The 20,984-nt window shown below is 40.0% G+C and overlaps 2 protein-coding genes and 1 long non-coding RNA gene across 7 annotated transcripts in view; 1 reads left to right on the top strand and 2 right to left on the bottom strand.

Moving 5' to 3' along the window:
- LOC126379251 (uncharacterized protein C1orf198 homolog) overlaps positions 1-20,984 on the top strand; it is a 272,783-nt gene that overhangs the window by 105,148 nt on the left and 146,651 nt on the right. The gene's annotated exons all lie outside the window — the stretch shown is intronic.
- The window catches only part of LOC126379311 (uncharacterized), a 178,610-nt gene that overhangs the window by 101,696 nt on the left and 55,930 nt on the right, over positions 1-20,984 (bottom strand). The gene's annotated exons all lie outside the window — the stretch shown is intronic.
- Positions 4,854-20,223, bottom strand: LOC126379169 (wee1-like protein kinase). Its single transcript, XM_050027832.1, has 11 exons — positions 19,864-20,223; positions 14,178-14,293; positions 13,083-13,235; positions 12,877-12,962; positions 11,367-11,584; positions 10,542-10,688; positions 8,939-9,078; positions 8,163-8,288; positions 7,200-7,327; positions 6,177-6,343; positions 4,854-5,802 (listed from the first exon to the last, which is right to left on the bottom strand). Exons 1-11 carry the CDS (start codon positions 20,109-20,111, stop codon positions 5,592-5,594), a joined length of 1,740 nt encoding a protein of 579 aa, XP_049883789.1. The 5' UTR covers positions 20,112-20,223; the 3' UTR covers positions 4,854-5,591.

Below are 20,984 nucleotides of genomic sequence, written 5' to 3'. Positions count from 1 at the left end.
TATATGCGTCTTGCTGTGTAAACTTCGATATCGCGTTTCACGACTGCTTGAAGACTGCATTATTGAATGTGGCGCCATCTGTTGCATGTGAGCGGAACTAGGTGGCCAACTAGTTGGGTCCGCCACAATTTTGATCAGAATAATAATGGGTGGAAGGTGTAATTGTGCCTAGGCGTAATAAAAAGGGTATTTAGAACCAAAAACAAAGATAAAAGATGCATATGTCTGTTATCCATGAAATTAAAAGGTTTAACGAAGGCAATGGACAGCGCTATCTATATTTTTTTTCGAAAATGAGGCTTGGAGTCTCTCATGCTAGCTCCTACACTGACTTGTTTCATAGTTATTATAATCTTCAAATATATGTTTATACAACTATAGAATACAAATGATTTCCTTTATAAATATTACATTAAAAAAATCCTCATTACAATCATCTTAATCTAAACTAGAACGGAGTCAGTTACACAAATAACTGTCTGAACGCATTTACATTTTCTTTGGGGTTTTTAAGGTAAGTACGTAGTCGTTACACGAGTCATGTCAGAGGCCAAAGCGGCTCATAATAACCCTGACACCAGGGTTAGTGAGGTTGGTAATCCACCTCACAACCCACACGATAGAAGAAGGGTTTGTACTAATATAGTTTAAGATTGTTTTTATAGTTTGTGTGTACTCATGTAATTTGTAATCATATATGGATCGTTCTTCTTTTTTATCGACAATAAAAAGACATTTTCTCAATTTATCGGATTTAACATCTTTAAAATTATAACGGCATTAAATATTTTAAAACATCATATAAAGATGTGTCTGTAGAGGACCATTTAGAGGTTCTCTTTATCTTGGTAACATACTTTTCTTTGTAGACACATTCCAAAAAATATTGTGACAGAGTGGAGACAGCATTTTAATTTACCACTCTGTCACAGAATTTTGTGAAAAACAATCAAGCTTCTTTAAGGACTAATTGAGGAACCGATTAGTATTTTGCTTGTATTTTGAGTATAATAAGATAACTATATTTTTGGACAATGGAAACATGAAACAAAATTCTAAAACATAACTTATCAGAAGCAGAACGAAGGACAGATCATTGTCGATAAAAAAGAAGAACGACCCATATACCATTTTTTTCTTTTTATATAAAATATCAACTCGGAATCACGGTCTGAATCCCTCAAAGATTTCGTTATGGTGTCACTAACATACTGTATAGGTGATGGTTCGACATCTCGGTCTAGGAGGTTTGGCGCCCTTTACATTTATATTGTTAAAACGTCAATAAAAAAACAATATAAAATGTTCTCAACACATATTTGTGTAACTGACTCTTAACATGGAACAGTAGAAGCTGCCTTATTTAGGATATAACTTTGGGTACATAGATATTTAGATTGTGTTAGAAAATGTAGTCTTCTTAATTTCACACGCGAGTTAAAAATAAGCACCCAGGAAGGCTAATGTGCGCAACGTAATAAAATTTTGTCACTGTCATTTTATCGATTATGACGATATAATTATGTCGTTTTGTCGATCGGTGCTAATCATCATCAGCCCATTAACGTCCCCACTGCTGGGGCACGGGCCTTCCCTATGGATGGATAGGGAGATCGGACCTTAAACCACCACGAGGGCCCAGTGCGGATTGGTGGTTATTAACGACTGCCAATGCACGGAGGAGCTCGAGATGAAAACTTTTTTTTTTGGTCACCCATCCTATGACCGGCCTTTGCGAAAGTTGCTTTACTTCAACAATCGCAGACCGAGCGCGTTTACCGCTTCGCCACCGAGCTCCTCACAAATAAGTCATGTCATGCTGTCAAAATACGAACAAAATGACGCGCCACGCATGTTTGGAATAAAAAAACAAATCGATTTCGACAAAATTTATTGAATCGATCGGTAATTTTATAACTTTGCACATGTCAGCCCTGTAGGTCAAAGACAAATTATAAAATGCTAATCTGGAAAGAGAAGGTCAAACATCGACGTAATATTATCGTTTAAATTATTTTATCGTCAGCTTAACTGCCTCCGTGGTCCAGTGGTAGAGCGTTGTGCTCACGATCCGGAGGACCCGGGTTCGAATCCCGGTGGGGATAAATCACAAAAACCACTTTCTGATCCCTAGTTCGGTTAGGACATTACAGGCTGATCACCTGACTGTCCAAATAGTAAGATGATCCGTGCTTCGGAAGGCACGTTAAGCCGTTGCTCCCGGTTACTACTTAAGTAAGTCGTGACATGAGTCATGTCAGGGGCCTATGGCGGCTCAGTAATAACCCTGACACCAGGGTTGATGGGGTTGGTAATCAACCTCACAAGCCACACGATAGACGATCGTAAGCTTCTCGCCGTCTGTCTAGCCCAGTTAGGAATGCTGCCGTGGGCTTATGTTATGTTATACACATACATAAACTCACGCCTATTTCCCACCGGGGTAAGCAGAGACTACGGACTTCCATTAGCTTCGATCCTAACGTACTTGGGTACCTATGTTATGTTGTTTGTATAATATAACAAAGTAACAAATTGTTGTATGGTAAAATATTGTATTGTACAGTAAAAAATAACTATGCACCCAAACCTTACAAACTATATTCCATACAAATATCACAAAGTAAGAAAAAAATGGAAGATTTTTAGGACAGTTTTTTTTTTTAATTACCGATTAATAATTACATTCTATTTATATTATGTTACACTTAAATTCGTTTGTTCAAAGCACTGACGATCACATAGTTTCAACGTATCTAGAAGGCACTTTTGAAAACTTTTTTTCTATACAAAATTCTTAAAAAAAAAACATCTTTTGCAGATGTGTATTCGCTTTCCGGGTTTTAAACCACCATGCTATTTAAACATCACTTTACAAAAAAAAGCTTAATAAACAAAGCGGGAGAAATTGCAATGCAGCAGTAAGACCGCCGATTGTTTTCTGTCCTGTTTTAAACGTTTTTGTTTGTTTTATTGGCGTTAAATTATTGTATTGTAAGTCAAAAAATTGTATTGAGGTGATAATTAAAAAAAAACATGGCGTTTCTATACCAATGTTAGCGTGGCGTATATTTAAAGCGTATTTATATACTTTTTTTATGGAAAGTCAAGAGGAGTATGGCTGTTCATTTTTTAAGAACAAGACATATACTAAGGCGAGAAATAACTTTTTTTCTTATCAAAAATTATTTGCATGTGGCAACAATTGGTATATTGTAATTATTGGCAGATTTATTGTGTTTGGCAACATTATTGTAATAAAAAAAAATATTTAGCTTTCTAAACTTTAGTACCATAGTATATGCCTTTTGTAATGAATTAGGATCAATATTTATATAATTGATCTTTTTGTAAACATGTCAAAATTCGGTGTAATTCTATCGCTAATGTAATCTATTCAACGACATTTCCGAGAAATGCATTTTCGGAGGTATGTGCCCTAACCTCTTTTTCTCCCTTCGCGGGTTGGAAGGTCGGACAGGCAGTCGCTTTTGTAAAAACCGGACCTGTCAAATCTTCAGGTTAGGTAAGCGGACCCTGTGAAACACTGGATAACGCTAGGAAGATGATGATCAAGTAACAAAGATCCGTAGAAATAATACAGGGTGTTAGTGACATCGTAACGAATACTGAGGGGTGTGATTCAGACCATGATTCTGAGTTGATATCAAGTGAAATTTTCCTCCGCAAAATTAATGTTTTTTTTAATTTTCTTAAATTATTTTCAATTCTATACTTTTGCGACGGAAAATTCCACTTGATATCAACTCTGAATCATGGTCTGAATCATCCCTCAAAGTTTTCGTTACGATGTCACTAACATCCTATATACTTTAAACCTAAAATACATGTAACTTTATAAAAATTAACAATCACACATAATCGGCACTTTTTGTGGTGCATCGGTGGTGCACGGCGGTGCGCCACCACGAAAACGGCGACACCCCCACCACGCCAGAAGTCCCCTTATTATGTTCAATAGATCGCATTAGCCATAGAAGTTAATAAATTATTCATTTCCCTTATAAATAAAATAAGCTGTCAATCCAAGTGTTGTTGATGTCTATGGAAATATTCTTTGGGATTCAAAGTTATTTTTTTTACTTAAAATATGCAAAAAATGTTGTATGGTATAACTTAAAATGAAAAAAAAATGTTGTATGATATTTTTTGTATGGTAGTATTTAAATGCTTCTAGAAAAGTTTCCAAAAAAAGAAATATTTAGATAGACATCGCGTTTTTTCCAAAATCCAAGAACATCCACTCACATTGCTTATCATTTATTTTTTTTACTATACTATATTTTTTTTCTTTTATGGTCGCGTAGTTATTGGGACCGATTTCTCAATAGACAAACAGAGGTTATTCGTAGAATAAATTTATTTTTTTCCATACAAAGTTTTGTTATTCCATTTATATAAAAAAAATAGTGTATTGAAATATCAGCCCCTATTCTAACGTCTATCTATACACTCGATATAAACTTTATACCGCTATGTGATTCTCAAAGCAACTTTAGGGCTATCCTCGCAGCCTAGACTCGACGAGCGCTCGACGATAGAATTATTAATATAACATCACGCCTATATCCTGAAGGGGTAGGCAGACGTATACAATGAATATACCCACTCCACCTCGCCCTATGGAATTAACTGTCTGGAAACCAATATTAAGCAGTCACATTACCAAATAGGCTAGTTTCCAACTATTCAAATCAGTTACTTTTTACTAAACGTCAAAACACGAAATCACTATGGAATTTGTTTGAAAAAGCACACGTCAAGTGACGTCATAGAAAAAAGAAAACGTTTTTGTCACCTTTAGATCTGTCTTTATTTAGTAATCAGAATTTCATCATTTAACCTGGAAAACTACTCAATTGTATAACAATATTTTACACATTTTTAAAGAACGCCTAGGGCCCTGTGCCGAAGTTTTTCTTGCAGCTGCTTTTCCCCGGCTATACAGGTTGTGGGAAGCTGCAGTAGTTTCAGGCGGAGACGTTCGTTATGTAAAAAATTACGATTCAAAGTGTAACTATGTTACCTACTGAATAAAGATATTTTTGAATTTGATTGCTTCTATGCTGTTCTGGGAGCAAATAAAAAACATAGAAAACGTTCAGCTGCTTGTCTTCCCGGGCATGTCGTAAAAACCGACAGAGGGATTGTGTCTTCTAACATGATGGACTAATGTTATGGGCGATAGGCTGATCCCTTATCACCATAAGGTTCATCATATCCAGCTTACGACATCGTATCAACAGTGGCTGCAAGTTGTTTTTGATTACTTGTGGCTCTGCCCACCCCATTAGGGATTGCGGGCGTGAATTTGTGTATGTGTGTGTGTATGTTGAATTTGATTATTTTTAATTTGTCCAGTATATAGACTATATTTATGATGTATTGTGAAGCGTAGGTACTTAGTTCATCATGCGATGTAACTCTGACTAACCCCATTGGGGTTATAGGCGTGAGCTTATGTCACAGTATATGCCTATAAACTGCTGAGTCGACATTTGCCAGGGTCAACCGCAAGGACAGACCGAGTGCTTTAGAGAACCAAACCTTAAACCCTTTAAAGTCTAATTTTATACCTTCTTCGTTCGTCTGTTTCGCCTGTCTATTGGTATTCTGATTGGTGATGTTACTGACTGTATCATGTCGGCTAGTTGCGCGTCCACTCTGGGCTTCCCGGAGCGTGTCCGGAGCGAGTCCGGCTGGAGGCGCTTGGCGGACCTGGTCCGGAACTTGGCGGACTCCTGCCCCACTGACAAGTTCGGCGTTAGAGATTTTATACATCTGGCGGAAGAGAAATTAATTTTGGTTAGTAATTTATAGTAAATGCACACAAACACTTTTGGAACGTAAAAGGAAAGGTAGATTGAAATTGAAGAAACCTATGTGTATTTTATTTTGTGTGTTTGTATTGGCCACCTTTGAATTGGCCACTTAATCTTTGAAGTAGACACCTAATCTTTGAATTGGCCACCTAATCCTTGAAGTAAGCACCTAATCTTTAAAGTAAGCACCTAATCTTTAAAGTAAGCATCTAATCTTTGAAGTAAGCACCTAATCCTTAAAGTAAGCACCTAATCTTTGAAGTAACCGCTTAATCTTTGAAGTAACCACCTAATCTTTGAAGTAGCCACCTAATCACGATAGTTTCCACATACCTGGCTGCTTCCTGCAGTTTCCTGGCGAGCAGCTCGTTCTTCATGTTGGTGGCGGCCAACTCCCTCAGCAGCTGCGACTTGCTCTTGTTCCCGCACGGGTGCAGCAGCGGGTGCCTGCGCAGGCGCACCGCGGACGGCCGCTGCGTCGGATCCGGGTCGATCATTTTCTGTATAGAGTACAATAACTTTATTATACACAATACCATACAAAAACGCTTTATTGCACATACAGGGTGTTAGTGACATCGTAACGAAATCTTTCAGGGATGATTCAAATTCAGACCATGATTCCGAGTTGATAGCAAGTGGAATTTTCACTTCGCAACTTCGGAGTGGAATTTTCACTTCGGAAGTCGCAAAGTAATAATAAAAAAAATACAAAATTCACCAATTTTGTAACATGAAATTCCGCTTGATATTGACTCAGAATCATGGTCTGAATCATCCCCCTCAGTATTGGTTATGGTGTCACTAACACCCATACGCACTTGTATGGTTACATGTAAATACTTTTACGGGGTGTAAGTGACATCGTAATGAATACAGAGGGGAATGATTCAGCTCATTATTCTGAGTTAATATCAAGTGGAGTTTAAGGATTATTGCGATAAGGGAGTGTCTAAGTAATAGTGTGACAAGGGAGTGTTTAAGGAATAGTGTGACAAGGGAGTGTTTAAGGAATAATGTGATAAGGGAGTGTCTAAGGAATAGTGTGATAAGGGAGTGTTTAAGGAATAGTGTTATAAGGGAGTGTTTAAGGAACAGTGTGACAAGGGAGTGTTTAAGAAATAGTATGATAAGGGACTGTTTAAGACAGAGTGTGATAGGGGAGTGTCTAAAGATTAGTGTGTTAAGGAAGTGTTTAAGGAATAATGTGATAAGGGAGTGTCTAAGGATTAGTGTGTTAAGGAAGTGTTTAAGGAATACTATGATAAGGGAGTGTTTAAGGAATAGTGTGATAGTGAAGTGTTTAATCCCTTATCACACTATTCCTTATTCTACCGTATTGTTTGTGTTGTTTACCTTAAGCAGCTGGTTGAACTCCCGGGACAGTTTAGGCAGGTGCGGCAGCTTACCGTCCCGGATGTCGTGCCACGCCGGCCCGTTCTGGGGCAGGGGGCCACCGCCGGCCGCCTCGAACAGCGTCAGACCTGCACCATACAATCAACAATTATACTTGTTTTTTTTTTATTAAAAGATTTGAGTGCTTTTGACCACGCAGCCTGGTTTTCATTTTAATATTTTATGGCCATATGAGGGTGGCATGTTCTGTATAGATAAGATATTTATTGCATTCCTGATGTTTTACAGAGGTCTTAAAATAAAAGAAAGTACAAACAGGAACCCTGTTAGGGCACTACAACTAAAAAAAATATAATAAAAAAAAATAGAAAAATCATTCCATGAAATACATAACATACATTAACAACTTACATCAGTTTTTCGGACAATTAACTAATTCAAGCCCGCAATGTCCTTACCAAACAAAGGACAGTCTCACAAAGTCATTTCGACAATGTGCCCATCGGGAATCGAACCCGGACCTCCAGATCGTGAGCCTAACGCTTTAACTACTAGGCCACGGAGACTGTTAATTTATATAAATAACATATCCGTGTGCTTTGCTCGTTGAATGAGTAGTGCATATAACGCTTCGCACAATAACACCTCATGCAAATTATTCGTCAACTACCTACCTCGTTTTATTTTTTATAGTAGAAAATAGAAATATTGCAATTCGTACGCTTGTCTCAAACATATATTATTATATTAAAATATCTTTAAGTTTCTCATGTAAGTGAATTGTAAAATTCTTATGAGAATAAATTTTCTTAAACCTGACATATAACATAAACAGCATATACACGTCCCACTGCTGGGCACAGCATACTCCACCACGCTGCTTCACTGCGGGTTGGTGGAGATTTTACGGCGAATAGCCGGGACCAACGGCTTAAAAACCTCCGAAGCGCAAACAACACTCACCAAAAGCGAATATGTCCGCCTTGGTGAGATGACCGAAGTCATCCTGCAGCACTTCTCTGGGCAGATATCGGCAGTCACCCTCCTCCACCGTCGGGGACGATATACACGTCACGTGGCCCAGATCACCTGGTGGCAAAAACAAATTCTGAGTTAATCATCACCAGCCCATTAACGTCCCCACTGCTGGGGCACGGGCCTTCCCTATGGATGGATAGGGAGATCGGGCCTTAAACCATCACGCGGGCCCAGTGCGGATTGATGGTTATTAACGACTGCTAATGCAGCCGGGACCAACGGCTTAACGTGCCTTCCGAAGCACGGAGGAGCTCGAGATGAAAACTTTTTTTTATTTTTGTGGTCACCCATCCTATGACCGGCCTTTGCGAAAGTTGCTTAAATTCAACAATCGCAGACCGAGCGCGTTAACCGCTGCGCCACCGAGCTCCTCATCAAGTGGAATTTTCCGTCTAATCATTCATCAACTAATCATTTGTGTGTGCGTGTGGCATGCGAGCCCATAACTATGTTAGAATAGAATAGAATAGAAATTGTTTATTATAAAAGGACGCCACACACAAAGACAAGACAATAACATCACTTATTTTTTTTACAAAACAATTACAAAAAGCATAGGAGGATGTTCATTACAATGACCATAAGGTGGTGGTGGACGTCCTGAGACAAAAGGGCCTCACTCAGCACAAGTCGCGGCGTGAACCATGTTAACTGTGTTACGTACTGAATGATGGTATTTTTTGTGTTTGAATTCCACTCACCGATCTTGTACTTGTGGTCGGAGCGCCTGCCCTCTTCATCATCGCTGTCGCAGCTGTGGGTGTCGCCGCCGTCCGACCGCGATATGAAGATGTTACCTGGCTTCACGTCCATGTGAACGAGTTGCAGCGAATGTATATAGCTGTTACATAACAAGTATTTAAACAGAGTGTTAGTTACATCATGAAATGTACTTCGAAATAGAAGGGAGAGAGCACAATTTCTTGTATTGGCCAATTATAGTGGAGAAGTAGACTTCTTCTGAAGTGCAGGTCGTGTCGTATCGGGAGGTGAAGGTTTTGGCGGGAAGAAGAGAGGAATGGCGATTACTCCACCGACAAGAGTGCAGCTCTTAAATAGAGAGACTTCTGCAATAGTGTTCTAGCTAATCCCACTTCGGCGCTTGCGAGAGCATTGTATTAAATTGGTGAAGATCGGTACTGATCGCAGACTACCTGTATTAAGCTCTAACTCAATGTAAGCTATATGAGTGAGGGTGGCATATTCTGTACAGAAAAAACGCTCTTAAAAATTTTAGATTAAAAAAAGGCACGTTAACACGTTGGTCCCGGCTGCATTAGCAGTCGTTAATAATCAATCCGCACTGGGCCCGCGTGATGGTTTAAGGCCCGATCTCCCTATCCATCCATAGGGGAGGCCCGTGCCCCAGCAGTGGGGACGTTAATGGACTGGTAATGATGTTAGTGACATCGTAACGAATACTCAGGGGGATGATCCAGACCATGATTCTGGGTTAATATCAAGTTAAATTTTCCGAATGGGATCTCGTCATATTATGCTTTGGGATTGATCTCGAAAAATTTTACGAGATCTCGCGGGATCCCGATTTCGGGATTGCATACCCTAATTATGTGGAGTACCAACCCCATCAACCGTGGTGTCAGGGTTACTATTGAGCCGCCAAAGGCCCCTGACATGACTCGTGTAACGACTACGTACTCACATCAGCAAGTAGTAACCGGGGCCAACGGCTTAACGTGCCTTCCGAAGCACGGATCGTCTTACTTTCAGAGAATCAGGTCATCAGCCTATAATGTCCTAACCACACTAGATAACAATGTAATTTTTGTGATGTGTCTCCACCGGGATTCGAACCTGGGACCTTCGGAATGTGAAACAAGGAGACCGTTAATCTAAGCTCATTATGTAGATAGTGGTCCCTAACCTAATCTAACCACAGAAGGTATCACAAAGTGATTTCGTGATGTGTGAAATGAAATGAAATTTATTCTGTGCATGGTATTTAGGTTACAAACAGCTGTTATTTTTCATTGAGTATCACCAAATACTACCTTTTCAGGCATACACACAGATTATTTAAAAACAATAACAAATAATAATATCAATTTTGAAGAGCTCGGTGGCCCAGCGGTAAACGCGCTCGGTCTGCGATTGTTGAAGTTAAGCAACTTACACATGGGAAAGCAGTTATTAGAGGCAAGCGTTAATTTTGACAATGGTTTATACAACTTGTTCCTGTATCGAGACCTCCCCTTTATTGTCCCCAATGGCATTCGAACCTGGGACCTCCGGATCGTGAGCCCAACGCTCAACGACTGGAGGCCGTCAGTTATTATGACTCACGCTAGTCCATCAGCTATGTGCGCCAGGAGTACCAGCAACTCGCTCTCCGCCAACGGGCTGGTCTCTATAGCCTGTTGTAGGGAGCCGCCGTCGCAGAACTCGTTCTGGATTATCATGTGGTCATCCTCAGCCCACGCTGAGTAGTATCTGCAAGGAAAGAAACCAATCTGAGAGGCCTGAGGGCGATACAAACATCCGGTTCAGGAGAGCGTCTGAAGAAATGCACATGGTTTGAAATGAAATGATTTTTTTTCTTTTGTTTTTTTCTGCGGGGCGGAAGGCAAGAGGGAAACCACTGCCCTATTTTCCCCTAAAAAAGTAGCATGGAAAATGCTGCACCGACAAGAGCGTGGCTCTTAACCTCTCATCTGCCGAGATATCAGACACAATAGATTTTACATTGTGTCTGGTCGAGATCCGCGTTCCGGCAGATGAGAGGATAAATTGATGATGATGATTGTAGATTTGTCGCAGATGGCACTAACTACTTGGCCGGACAAATGGGGGGCGCGGAAGGCTCTCACCTGGTACTACGTTTAAGACAACAGGCCTGAGGGTGCCCAGTTGGGCGCGAACCTCGGCTAAGGGCGTCGTCTGAGAGGAAGAATATTTGAAAGAATTACGACCCGCGGTCGATAGCGATAAGCGCTGATTGAGGGAAATCGTCGACCACGCCGGCGGGGTCAGTATTGGGGTTCTGAAGTGTTTGATATCGCGAGCTGATTGGCCGCTTCTATGGCTAGAGTAATCGGGTCGTCGGGATCGTATATTACGTCCTTCGGACGCCGATACTTTTCAGTACCGTCCCTGAGCGGGATATATTACCTGACCACGTGAGGGTGTTTCCCGAGCGCCGCGTGCGCATAAACCTCGGTGAGCGCCATCCTCTCGGCCTGCGAGCCCGCCACGGGCCGCAGCGAGCGCTTGATTGCGTACACGCAGCCGTCCAGCTTGTTCACGCACTTCGTGACCCGACCGAACTGGCCGCGCCCGATCACGCCCAACTCGACGAACTCGACGTTGTAACGAGATATGTTTGATTCCTGGAAAAAAATATGGCGTCAGTTAAGCTGTTTATTGTTTAAAAAAAAAATACAATAGACAAGACTCAACATCTTTTGGTGTAAGTAGTCGTTACATGAGCCAGGGGCGTTTGGTGGCTCAATTTAACCTTGACACCAGGGTTGATGGGGTTGGTACCCCACCTCACGACCCATACTATACAGTGTGTAGTTTTTCGGACGCGACAAACTTTAAGGGTGGATTCTACTAGCAATTTCATCGAGAAAACACCCCCATATGTGGGGTCAAATCTCAATATTCTAGAAATGGCGGCCATTTTAAAATTTTAGATTTTCTTCTTCATAAAAATTCATATCTCGAGATTCAAAGGCCTTACGGACATGAAATAAATTGCTTTTATCTGCAAAAAGTCGTCTCTATCGAATAAAAATATCCACAACTGCTAAAAATAATCTCATATTTTGTAAAAAAAAAAACAGCAAATTTTATTGAGATTTCACTCTACATATGGGGGTGTTTTCTCGATGAAATTACTCGTAGAATCCACCCTTAAAGTTTGACGGGTTCGAAAAACTACACGCCGTTGAAGAACATCTTTTAGGATAGATTGGCATACAACCACGGCTGACTCCTAAACATCAATATTCGGAAGAATTTCAGAGAAATATACGTATTTTCTTGTTTCATACTTTTTAACACTTTCAAGGACAGAACGTCTATGGACGTTCCGATTCCAAGGTGTCATACTACCTATTATGAACCATCAATGACCCATGGTCTCTGTCCGTGAAAGGGTTAAGTAAGGTTCGTTATAACCCTTTCACGGACTGCTCACGGTGCCTTCAACAAACATCTGTTCACACTAGGTGTCACAGACAGCCCCCTGTGCAGAGCCTGCATGGAGGCGGAGGAGACAGCGGCTCATGTTCTACTGGAGTGTGGAGGAGAGAGATGGGGTGCCTCCCTGAGGTGGTCAGCAACGTCAAAGGACTGTTAGACTTCCTTGGGGAGCTAGGCTGGCTGGAGTGATCCAGCCGTTTCAAGTATCACGCAAAATAGGCGCACAGACGTCGAGTTGCGGAAATCGGCCCGCGAATACCTAATACCAAAACCTTTTCACGGACAAAGACCATGGGTCATTGATGGTTCATAATAGGTAGTATAACACCTTGGAATCGAAACGTCCATAGACGTTCTGTACTTGAAAGTGTTAATCTAAATAGAGAGGAAAGAGGGGACATAACTTTTGATTAATGCAACTCTAACTTAGTATCTATCTAACTATGGATGTTATATTTTGAATGTAACTTACTCTGAGCCTTTTCGCTGGTTGTTCAGGCGATGCGTCCCATGTTGGTGTCTTCGAGAGAGCTCGCTTCTTCTTGTTCAACGCTTGACCTGACGAACAATACATTCATTAGAATATTATAGGGAAACCACTGCCCTATTTTTCCTTAAAAGTAGCATAGATAATGCTGCACCGACAAGAGCGTGGCTCTTAAATTGATGGTGACTCACCATCAGGTGTAAAAGGGTTGATGTTGGCGAGCGGGCGGCGGGTCAAGCGTGAGTCGTCGCTGTCGTCAGGCCCGGCGCCGCCCAGCAGGCTTCCCAGCGCGCTGTCCTCGTCACTCGGCGGGTGAAGGTGGTGTGACGAGCCCGACGGCATGCCTAGGGGGAAATATACCAATATAGTATTAAGATGGCTTTGGAAGTACAACTTACCTATAAATACATGCACAATAATAAACAAATACATAATCATCTCACAGGGTCCGCTAAACCTAACCTGAAGATTTGACTGGTCCGCTTTTTTACAGAAGCGACTGCCTGTCTCACCTTCCAACCCGCGAAGGGAAAACCAGCCCAATACAGGTTAGGTCACATACCTCCAAAAATTGTATTTCTCGGGAATGTGGGTTTCTTCGCGATGGTTCCCTTTACCGCTGAGCACGTGATAATCATTTATGATCCAAACATGAATTCGAAAACAAATTCGACTATCATTGGTTTAGGCCTATGCTGGATTCGAACCTGCGACCTCAAAATGAGAGGCAACCGTTCGTGGTGATCATGATGGCTTTCCTTGAATAAAAAAATAAGAAAAAGGAGTCTAAAGCTGTCTCCACATTACGTTAGAGATGTCACACAGCGGGCGCTCGGTGTGACGACAAGCGCCCGTAATGTGACGACTGTCAACACGACTACTTTACGTGATGACGACGTCACGCTCGCAGTGTGGCGAGACATTGGTGACAAGAGCTTACTGGACTTAAACATGGCTAGCGAGGAGTAAGGTATATGTTATACTATAAATGTCTGCCTATCGCTAGCTTATATTCTCTTCTTCTATCGTGTGGGTTGTAAGGTGGATTACCAACCCCATCAACCCTGGTGTCAGGGTTACTATTGAGCCGCCAAAGACCTCTGACATGACTCAAGTGACAACTACGTACTTACATCAGAAGTAGTAACCGGGACCAACGGCTTTACGTTCCTTCTGAAGCAAAGGCCTTTGGCGGCTCAGTAATAACCCTGACACCAGGGTTGATGGGTTAATCCACCTCAAAATCCACATGATAGAAGATTAAAAATATATATAAGGGGTCTTACCCGTCGGCACGTTAAGTTTGGGGGGAAACAGCCTCATCCGTGTCTGGGAGTGGGGGTGTGAGGGGGTGGAGCACTTCTCCAGCAGGGTCTTTGGTGTGTGCGGACTGTCGAATAACCTGCAAACAAAGAACGTTCAAAAATCAAATCAAAATCAAATCAAATGCATTTACTGGTGCTAATTCCTGCAGATAGCATCTAATTTTAAGTTATACCTGTCATTTTCTTATCCGCCGAAAAAGAAAGGGACGGGTAATCGACAGGGAATACACATTTTTTTAGACTTGTCTTATTGTAGATTCCCCGCATATGCCATTACTTGGCCGGACAAATGGGGAGCGCTAAGGGCTGTCTCCCGTAAATATTATATTATGTGTAACATTGTGCATGTCGTGAGAAAACCCATATTTCCGAGAAATGCATTTTCAGAGGTATGTAACATAACCTGTATTGGGCTGGTTTTCCCTTCGAGGGTTGGAAGGTCAGACAGGCAGTCGCTTCTGTTAAAAACCGGACCTGTCAAATCGTCAGGTTAGGTAAGCGGTCCCTGTGAGAAACGGGATAATGCTAGGGGGATGACTATATGTATTTATTGGTAAGTTGTAATTATAGTTTACACCCGCAATCTTTAAATTTTTACATATTTCCTCGCCTTACGGTTGTCTGGAAGGAATCGCTTTAAGCGATAAGGCCGCCATTTGCCGTGTACCTAGAGTTTAGAGTCTTTTGTAAATATTTCCTTTTATTTTGGTGCAATAAAGCATATTCGTATGCTACATAATAATATAAAAAAAAAACAAAGTAGGTACCTATAATCCACACATCTTAAAGATTCCAAAAAAAAAACTGCTAAAGGCTACAACACAAAATTAGCCTTACTACCCATGTCACAAGTTATTATGTTGCAAAACTCGTTATTTTTTTCTCGTAAAGGTGTATACCCAATAAGGTGCTTTCATCCTTTTTTTTGTGTAGGTGGATCTTTTTTTTGTTCAAAACATCTGCCAGCTGTTCCGATCATATGTTTGGTTGTCATTGTGCCACGTAACTGTAGTTTAACTGATTTTTAACTGAAATTTTACGTCAGGATCGTACTATAGGTAGATAGTCTAAATCAGACTTGGCCTGCGCGGTGCAGGGGCGCGGGGTATGGAGACAGCGGGGACCGCTCAGATGATCAGCCTGTAACGTCCTAACCAAACTAGGGATCACAAAGTGATTTTTTGTCTTCTTCTATCGTGTGGATTGTGAGGTGAATTACCAACCCCATCAACCCTGGTGTCAGGGTTATTACTGAGCCGCCATAGGCCCCTGACATGACTCATGTAACGACTACGTACTTACATCAGTAAGTAATAAGCGGGGCCAACGGCTTAACGTGCCTTCCGAAGCACGGATCATCTTACTTTCGGACAATCAGGTGATCAGCATGTAATGTCCTAGCCAAACTAGGGATCACAAAGTGAATATGATTTGTCCCCACCGGGATTCGAACCTAGGACCTCCGGATCGTGAGCACAACTCTCAACCACTGGACCACGGAGGCCGTTTTAGAGCGTAATTTTGCTGTAGTCGAGTTTTGGTTTTTAACCTTTTTTTTTTGTTTCATTTGTTTTTTTTTTTGTTTTGGCAGTCACTTTAGGCTTTATGGATGTATGTATATGGGGTATTCATCTAATAATTTTCTCCGACCTAGTAACGTAGGTACAGTCATGATCAACATCATGTACCCACTTTAGAACCATGTCGTACTATAAAATTTGACATTTAATGAGACTTATGGTTTAATTTGTCAAAAAAGTCACTGTGACATGGTTTCAAAGTGTATACATATTAGTACTCATGACTGTAGACTAGAGGCAAAAATGCAGTTATGACAAATTATCAGATCAGGTCAGGTTTAACATGACAACAACTTTAAAACACCACATTTTTGCCAACACAAAAACAGGTTACACCAGTCTGGTACGGCACCCACCATACATGGTCAACAATGCCATGAGTCACCAAAATTGGGAGGGAAAGTGACCAATCATGTCCAGACATGTTTTGACAAGAATCTGGGATAAACTGGGAAAAACCGGTTATAAGTGTTGCGATTCCGAGCCGTTTTCCTTAACACGACTGGACGTGTGCGTGCGAGCATAGTGCGTGTCTCGCAGCCCAATTTTTTTTATTTATTTTTTATAACCAGGTCTACAAATGAAACCTTCCCCGGACGCTCCCCAGATGCCCTCTAAATTAAGACAAATCTGGGGAAACCCGGACGGATGGCAACCCTATATAAGAACCGCTGGTGCCGATACAACCCCGCCCACTTTTACTACTACTCCTGCAAACAGATAACTACGATAGCTCTACTGCTATGATAGCTCTACTGATTTTATGCCCTGCAGGTTATAATACACAACATACATAACATACATAAACTGCCTATATATGTCCCACTGCTGGGCACAGGCCTCCCCTCAATCAACCGGAGGGGGTATGGAGCATACTCCACCACACTGCTCCACTGCGGGTTGGTGGAGGTGTTTTTTTTACGGCTAATAGCCGGGACCAACGGCTTAACGTGCCCTCCGAAGCATGGAATCATCTTTCTTTTTCAGACAATCAGGTGATTCAAGCCTGAAAAGTCCTTACCAAACAAAGGACAGTCTCACAAAGTGATTTCGACAATATCCCCATCGGGAATCGAACCCGGACCTCCAGATCGTGAGCCTAACGCTCTAACCACTAGACCACGGAGGCTGTTACTAGACCACGCACAATGCACAAGACAACCTTTTAATATACTATCGCGGAGCTCCGTGCGTCGTGAAGTTTGCGCACGAGTGGAGTGCAAAGTTGGAGTATGAACTATTTGCTCATACTTGAATGGCGCGCGTATCGCTCTCATTTGACCCAACCTCTTCAGGAATCTGTCATCACCATGGACATTTGGCTGCTTTTTTGTTTATTTTTTTCTGTGTTTGGAGTTTGGTGTTTGAAGCTGTGTGAAATAGTCAACTGATCAGTCTCAAATTTCTGCTTTAAATGTATTTAATTAAAGATAGAACACAGTTTTGTTTTGTAGATAATTCAAATAATACTGTTGCAGACAGACGTTAATATGCTCTGCCTGGTGTGTAGAGTAGATGTTGGCAACATCAAAGTCTTATAATAATATATTTTACTGTAATATATTTTGCTATGGCAATATTACAGGACTTACGCCATGGACTTTGCCGACGAGGATGTTTTCTTATTTCTCGCTAACTTATATGTAAATATTTTTCTAGTTTTTAATTTAATACAGTCCACTTAACATCTCAGAGTTTTTATTTACCGGAGCAACCATCGCCTCCAACAGTAGAGGATGGTAAAAAATACAGCGATTTTGAGTTGAATTAGGCACACAAAAATTATAATGTTTCTTACAGTTGGTTGATTGTAGAAGAAGGAAGTAAAAGTATTGCTATTTTATGCATTAAAAAGTAAAAAATATTTATAATTTGTTGGATGTTGCCAACAAATACAATGGCCAGTGACTCACGGGAGTACCTATGAAGATAAGACGAAGACAATCCGTGCTTCGGAAGGCATGTTAAGCTGTTGGTCCCGGTTACTACTTACTGATGTAAGTATGTAGTTGTTACATGAGCCATGTCAGGAGCCTTTGGCAGCTCAATAGTAACCTTAACACCAGGGTTGATGGGGTTGGTAATCCACCTCACAACCCTCACGATAGAAGAAGAAGACCTATGCAGATTGATTACATCTGAGGAAGCGAAAGTGGTGTACCAAGTAGTGATGTAACGAATATTTGCATACCTATTTCTTGAAATTCGCATTTGCATTAGCAAAATTTTTGTGAATGTTTTGCGAATGTGAAAGTTAGAAAAAATATGTAAATCGTTTAGAGTTTGTTATTATTATTTATTAAGTATACTAGCAGCACAAGCTGATGCGTGTATGTCTCTGCACTTGGGTTTTTGTTTTTTTATAATGTTCTTCAAGTCTATTCTTAAAAAAGAGTTCACTGATCGTGCACTGATCACTGACTTTTCAAATTCAAATTCAAAAATATCTTTATTCAGTAGGTAACATAGTTACACTTTGAATCGTCGACTCTGGAAGGTTATTCCATGAGTCCACTACGCGGTTGGGGAGAAAATGTTTTCTGCGGTTGCTTGCACATGGAGGCTTGTACAGTTTCAGTGAGTGCCCTCTTAAATTTACCTTTATAAAGAATTACTTATGTTCTAAATATTTTTTGTTTGGTTTTTTTCATATACCAAGATCATCAAGGCAAACATGAAGAACCTATAATGTGAACACTGTCATCAAATCAAATCAAATATACTTTATTGCACACAACATACAAAACAACACAACAACAACAACAACTGCCATCAACAACAACAACTGTCAACAACAGTCAACAACAACTGCCAACAACTGTCATCTGTATTTATATTACTCATGTTTAAGCAAATAAATTATCTTTATCTTTATAGTAAGTGGAATTTCATTATCTCTGCCTACTCAAATCATTAAAGATGACTTTATATTATGTAATAGGTATGTATATTCAATCTGATTGCATAATTAACTGTTTCTTTCATTAAAACATAAAATTATAGTCATATTCCAACATTTATTGTACAAGGCCACCTATTGTACTCATTCTATTTCTCATTTGTTTTGTATTTTGTGCAATACAGTATTTATTTATAATTTATTTTATTTATTTATTTTTTGTTTTTTTTTATTTGTTATGTTATTATGATAATCATTTTAAGGATAGCTTGTTTTCTACAGCTTTTTTGGAACTATCTTTTTATTTTCTTTGGTAGTTTTGGGGCACAGCTGAAAATGAGTATTGTGGCACTCCCTCAATGTCGGAGTGTCACAACATATTGCTGAGCTGACGTCCCTTTTTAGAAGGTTTAATTATCATGTTCACTCCTACTGTGTACGGTCACGAGCATTAATATGTATACACTTTGGTACCATGTCACATTAACTTTTTTGACAAATTGAACTGTAAGTCTCACTAAATGTCAAATATGTTAGTGCGACAGAGTACTAAAGTGGGTACATTATATTGCTCATGACTGTACCTATACCTACTTATACCTAAAATAAATGATTTCTATTCTATTCTATTTATGGCTGATTCCTGGCAGTGGTTGCCTAGAAGAAATTGCTTCAGAGCAATAAGACCACCCATTTGTACTGTTGCTAAATGTTTGTATGTTTTGTTTATGTGCAATAAAACATATTTGACTTGTTTAGGTTTGACTTATTTATTTTAGAAGTCTTTTAGAAGTTGATGTTAGCATTTTATTTACTGCTTAAGATATCAAATATCTATCTAGAGAGTTCTATCAGAAACATCGTAGAATACACATTACTTCCCATCATCTTCCACAAACTGACTTACAAAGCGTTAGATAGGACATTATAGTAAATGCGTTTCGTTCTAGAAACTAGTACTATTATTATTATTACTTCAAAACAAGCCATTTTTTGCTGACAAAGGCACGTATTTTGACTATCTGCTACTAACATAAACAAAACGGGGCTTTTCTTAGATTGTGCGACTTACAACGGTTTCTGACACCAATGGGACGGGTTGGGAATACCAATTCTCAATATCGTGGTGATTTATGATCAGAATTTTAACGAGAAAGTGATGGCTTACCTTAACGCTCTCACTCGTTTGTAAGGAGGACTAAGTGAGACAGGGGCTGTACAGGCGTTTTTCGTAGCGTCCTCGTCGTCCATACCACTAAAATCCAGCTTCCGAGGCACTATTGACGCTGGTATAGGACTTAAATTGTCCGAAAATAAAGTAAAAGAATCCGATGTATCACACGATGTTTCCACTGACAATTCTGACGAATTGTGTTTGTTATTAAAACCATTCTTCATTCTATACCACTCCGTCATGTTTATTAACACATTAAATGCACTTTTTCACACAAATAACACTAGTTTTCAGTCTATTTTTTCACTTTCTCACTTCACGCGTACTTTCACTAGTTCACAATGATAATGGCGGATGACGCATAGCACCTGTTTGAGGGATTGGCCAATCACAGCACAGTATTTGACCGGTGAATTGAATTCATGAAGCTGATTGGATTAACTTATTTTTTTTAAATAACGATATTGTGGTTCGTGATTCGATTCGTTAAAATTAAGATGCGTTCATTTTATATGGAACACGTTTCGTTGTCATAAGAAATAAAGAAAAACGTTTGCATAAAATATAGCGTTTTAAATTGTTTGTTTGTTGAATTGTATTTCAAATACAAGAAAGATGGGGATGAAATATGAATTAAAATCCCTTTGTGAGATGCTAATTTTCTTATATCGTTGAATCGCAATCGAAACTGAAAATTGAGCAATCAGAGCAGTGCTTACACCTAGCTTGCACAAATAAATTAAACTTATAAATATTAACAAGTCAAGCAAAAGTAAAAGTGATAGACCGTACAAAACTTTCTAATTTCTAATGATTTTGTCATTTCTTTAATCCAATTCTAATAATAATGAACGCATTTTTTTCATTCTAATGTACTAGCGGCAGCAGTAGCTTATGTTTGTTAAAATTTTTATTTCCATTGATTACTTTCTAGGCACAATAGCTAATTTTCTTTCAAAAACTTAGCAATGCACTCGTGCCGGCTATATAGTACAAGTCAGTACAAGTAGTTTTAATAGAATCAGCGGTTGTCAATGACTGATGTTCTAGTAGCACTACGAAAATCGATTTAACTGAGCTCTTTTTTCTTAGTCACTCGCACAAATACAGTAATA

This window comes from Pectinophora gossypiella, chromosome 28 (genome assembly GCF_024362695.1).
Source record: "Pectinophora gossypiella chromosome 28, ilPecGoss1.1, whole genome shotgun sequence".
In the NCBI taxonomy this organism is placed as follows: domain Eukaryota; kingdom Metazoa; phylum Arthropoda; class Insecta; order Lepidoptera; family Gelechiidae; genus Pectinophora; species Pectinophora gossypiella.
The sequence above is the reverse complement of the archived record's forward strand: the minus strand, read 5'-3'. Positions and strand labels throughout refer to the sequence as shown.